This window comes from Cylas formicarius, unplaced genomic scaffold (genome assembly GCF_029955315.1).
Source record: "Cylas formicarius isolate icCylForm1 unplaced genomic scaffold, icCylForm1.1 PGA_scaffold_6__28_contigs__length_40554024, whole genome shotgun sequence".
Classification (NCBI taxonomy): Eukaryota; Metazoa; Arthropoda; class Insecta; order Coleoptera; family Brentidae; genus Cylas; species Cylas formicarius.
Window position 1 is genome coordinate 30,806,465 of NW_026844347.1, and position 4,314 is coordinate 30,810,778.

General features: G+C 32.9%; 1 protein-coding gene across 1 annotated transcript; it reads right to left on the bottom strand.

Annotated features, from left to right (window-relative positions):
* Positions 1 to 2,124: 2,124 nt before the first annotated feature.
* Positions 2,125 to 3,875, bottom strand: LOC132703086 (troponin C-like). Its single transcript, XM_060672149.1, has 6 exons — positions 3,763 to 3,875; positions 3,663 to 3,690; positions 3,361 to 3,504; positions 3,074 to 3,193; positions 2,870 to 3,001; positions 2,125 to 2,244 (listed from the first exon to the last, which is right to left on the bottom strand). The coding sequence occupies exons 1-6, from the start codon at positions 3,766 to 3,768 to the stop codon at positions 2,210 to 2,212; spliced, it is 465 nt and encodes a 154-aa protein (XP_060528132.1). The 5' UTR covers positions 3,769 to 3,875; the 3' UTR covers positions 2,125 to 2,209.
* Between the last annotated feature and the right edge of the window lie 439 nt (positions 3,876 to 4,314).

Genomic DNA, 4,314 nt, shown 5'->3' on the forward strand with positions numbered 1-4,314 from the left:
AACGTTCCTATAATTAAGGTGCATTTACTGACTGCAGATCTGGTTTTGTTAATTTGAATTTAACTTTCCATTGAATGAGCCACCCATTATGATGGCTACCGATTTTAGGTGTATTTTCAACAACTATCCTGATCGATATTGTTCTGTGTCGTGTTTCGTGCTAATTGATCATTTAATTGTAATTAAGTGTTATTAAGTTACGAAATAAATAAATACTCGGTAAGATTGAAAGATATATAGCCAATAAATTGAAATATTATAAACAGAGTGTGCCGACACAAAAAAATTAATTATCACTTGTCGTGTAATATTTAATATAAATTATAGTGATTTCACATTCAGTCTCAAAGTCGACAACGTCAATTTTTACACGAGTTGCCTTAACCGTTACAGTAGTAGGAGCAATCTGACAGTAATCCGGTGCCGAGATTGATTTAGGAGAATAATTTAAATAACACAGCAAGCAACTAAACGTTGTGTAGCCACTTATTTCTTTTAAAAATGGCGCATGTTAACGCGAGCATTCAAACGGCGTGCTCCGGATGTCAGCATATTTTTACTGATAATAGCAATTCATAACACAAAAATATTCGTGGTATAGTTTTGTTCAAATTATATCTTATTAAACCAATTTATGTAGGTCACAGTTATCGAAACTTAATAAAATGGAAACCTAGCAGGCTTTAGAATTTTTACATCAACATCAACACCGGTAAATAAAAAGATTTTGGCATATAACGATGGCCTGCGATTAAGATAATAAATTTGCTTTAAATAAAAAAGTAAAAAGTGCGAATGAATATTATGCAGTGCGGTAAACTGCATTTGAGTCACGAATTTATTTGGTATGAGCGGAACGAGTATTTAATATAGGAATTACCTAACAAGTTTACCAAACGTGTTGCATACTATACTTTTTCTACGACCGTTAGTTTTTGGCTACATTTTTGCCGAACTATACGAATACATTCGCAGACATGACCGTCAGAACTGACAAATCTCCGAAAACATCCGATTGCTCCCAAACCCATATTGACATATCCCGAAAATGTCCGAAGGGGCTCGGATCCGTGGGACAAGGAACTCACGTGATAAAGTGACGCTTGCCGCATGCTAGATCGGTGTATAATTAGTTATTTTACAGAAGGGAGTAGAAAAATCAATTTAATCAAATTAATTTAAGTTTATTTTTGTGATCACTGTCTTCAATGCAGGAAATTAGTATCATGATAAACCAAATAGTAATATAACAAAACCCACTCTTCGCTAAACCAATTACTAATAAAATTTATACAAAAAAAATACACCGATAATTTTGTGGTCAAAGAAATGATTAGCGTTTTATGGCACTCAAAATGGAAACAGCATAATTCGAACCGAACCATACTTTACTTTTACTGCAATGCTTAATTAATAAACACAATCTTGCACTTCCCCTTAATTAAGTCAATAAGTAAATTTAATCGGATATTGTGTAAAATCGATACGATGTATTAAATATTGTTTATTACCGCGATATAAATTTTGAAAAGTCTTGTCAGAGACTGTAACTAAATAAGCCAACGTCTATTTAAATTTATCAATATTCATTGGGCACGGTATGCGTTCGAATATATTAGATACACCAGGCAATTTGTTCGGACGTTTGTATTTATTTCCTCTGCTAATATACTTGCATTATGCAGCGAGTTGGTAGTGAGACACGGCAAATTTCAATGATGAAAGGTTAATTGATATTTTGCACCTTATTAAAATGAAGGCCACGCCCTTTTTGGTTGAATAAAACATATTCGTCAGTCGATACAATTATGAAATAGGGATTAATGATCTTATTTCGATCGGATAGAAACAACAATGAATTAAAAAGCGAAAAGCAAGCCAGTAGCACATATATATAGGATAACGAAGTCATTCGTCCTGTTTAACTTTGCAAATAGAATGCGACAAGCTCAAAAGATGAGGAAGTAAAGAAGTAAAGAGATTGATTATGATAACGCACCACGGCATGAAGTAATGATCAAGTTTTAAGGAAATTGAAGGACTTATTTCCGCATTGGTTATAGGCATCCGCCATTATGTCGTGAGTCAATTACACTTACCTGCACATTGAAATTAAACAAACTATAACGGGAACTTATTTTATTTTCTCAGTTCTTACAACTATTTTCGGAATTAATATGATATAAGTAGTTTCCTAAATGAAATTGTACTAATCATCACCCCCAGTCATTACTTCCATGAACTCTGAAAATGTCAAATTATCCATGTATCTAAAACGTCAACATGATATTTATCATGTCAGCGTTTTAGGTTTAGTTATATTATTAACATTTTTATATATCTAATAAAGCATTACTCGACTTATGCCTATGCATGCGTGCAAAATTATTTATAATGGATCTGCAAATATTTATTATACTGGCTTGGAGTATGCAAAGAACTCTTGTGTTTGAATGCGGTATTAACGGTTATTCGCGGAATATTGTACGCAGTAATTTAAGAATTACCTCATTCCGTTTAAATTAATGAAGTTATAGCCACTTAAAAGTCTTATTTAAAAAAATAATATTTAGTCTAAGCTAGGCAGTTTATCGAAAATTTGATATAAAATATCAGCTTATCGTTAAAGCTATATAGCAAAATTTCTATTACCCATTGCACACTTAATGTTAGATTAATATTTTTAAATTATTAAATAAAAACTGAGAAACTATATAGTCATATACACTAATTTCCTAACGGGCACAATATTCCCTGCCGTATGGTTTATGACGTATACAGTTTTTATTGAAACTTGTTTAAAACATTTAAAAAACAAAACCAATTTTTTCATCCACGTACCCCTAACGAGTTCAAATCGTTTACCTACCATCGTAGTCCACAGTTCCTGAACCATCTGTATCAATTTCTGTGATGATCATGTCAAGTTCTTCATTTGTTAACTTATCGTCGAGTTCTTTCAAAATTTCTTTTAGTGTACTTGTGGTAATGTAGCCATTACCTTGAGGAAAATATTACAAGATGGTCGTTATTTTATTTCTTAGTGCAAATTTTGTTGCAATTTGCAAATTACCTTCTTTGTCGTATAACCTGAACGCTTCTTTTAATTCTTGTTCCATAGCTTCGGCATCTTCTTCTACCAGAAATCGGGATGCCAGAGTTACAAATTCCGCAAATTCCAGTTCCCCAGAACCTAGGAATTTAATGCCGGTCTCAGTGATGATTTTTAGAGCTCATTTATTTCGATAAAAAAGTTATTGTGTTAGATGCAACTTCACTAGAAGCAACAAAGAGCAACAAAACGGCATATGTGATTTTATAGCTTAAACATTTGAAGAAGACCAATAAATACATAAATACCATCTTCGTCGACTTCAGCTATGATATCGGCCAGCATTTTATCAGTTGTCTGTACCCCAAGCATGCTTAAAATAGTCCCAATCATCACGGTTCCTATACTACCCTTCTTTTCTACGTCAAAAGTGTCAAAAGCATTCTTGAGCACTAAAAAAAAATATTTTAGAACTTTCGGCGTCAATATACCAAAATAAAATATATTTTTTCGGAAATTGTGACTTAACACTTCTTGACAAATGGTGAATGCTTTATAATTCAAAAAAATATAAAACTATGCGTATATTACATGCGGTTGCGATACTCACATGCAATTTGGTCTTTTGACAGATCTTCCTAAAACACGAAAACAGCATTGGTATTTTTCACTTTAAACTCACTTTTTATTTTGTATATACCAATCCTTACCGACATTTTGGATAATCCGCTTCTAACTAACAATCAACCGTGAATAGCGTGAAAAATCTCGAGAACGTCTGATAGAGGGGAACTGCCCATGAAACATCCTAGGCATCTTAAAATAGATCGCAATTAATATTTGCTGCAATTTTTTGTAATTATAGTTACAGCTGTTAATGTTGATCAAATCGGCAACTCCGTCCGTCCGATTCTCAAATTCCCTCCATATTGTTCAGATCTTGAGAGGTTTTTGCTATTTTTGTTTCTTTGATGATAATAATTTGTTATTTTTAGTGAATTCAATTTGTTCATCTTAATCCACAATACATTTACACTATTATATGCCTCACATCGTTATGGCTAATCTGGCACCTAGGTAAACTATTACCTGTATGTCCCAATTGTCCAGACTTTTGTCGTCACGGAAGATACTAACATCGAGAACTATAAGATAACTTGTGTTATTAGCTCACTGAAATAGCCTAACTTAGCCATAGTTCCGAAGTTAAAACAGACACACAGAGGCTTGTTCATTCAATCTGAAATAACTTTTAAACAATT

Bases quoted from the DNA above. Each gene is read 5' to 3' on its own strand.
- LOC132703086 (XM_060672149.1), bottom strand. The intron at 3,194-3,360 runs GTATTTATGTAT...TTAAATTCCTAG, and splicing joins AGCTGAAGTCGACGAAGATG to GTTCTGGGGAACTGGAATTT. The intron at 2,245-2,869 runs GTAGGTAAACGA...TGACATTTTCAG, and splicing joins AGGAACTGTGGACTACGATG to AGTTCATGGAAGTAATGACT.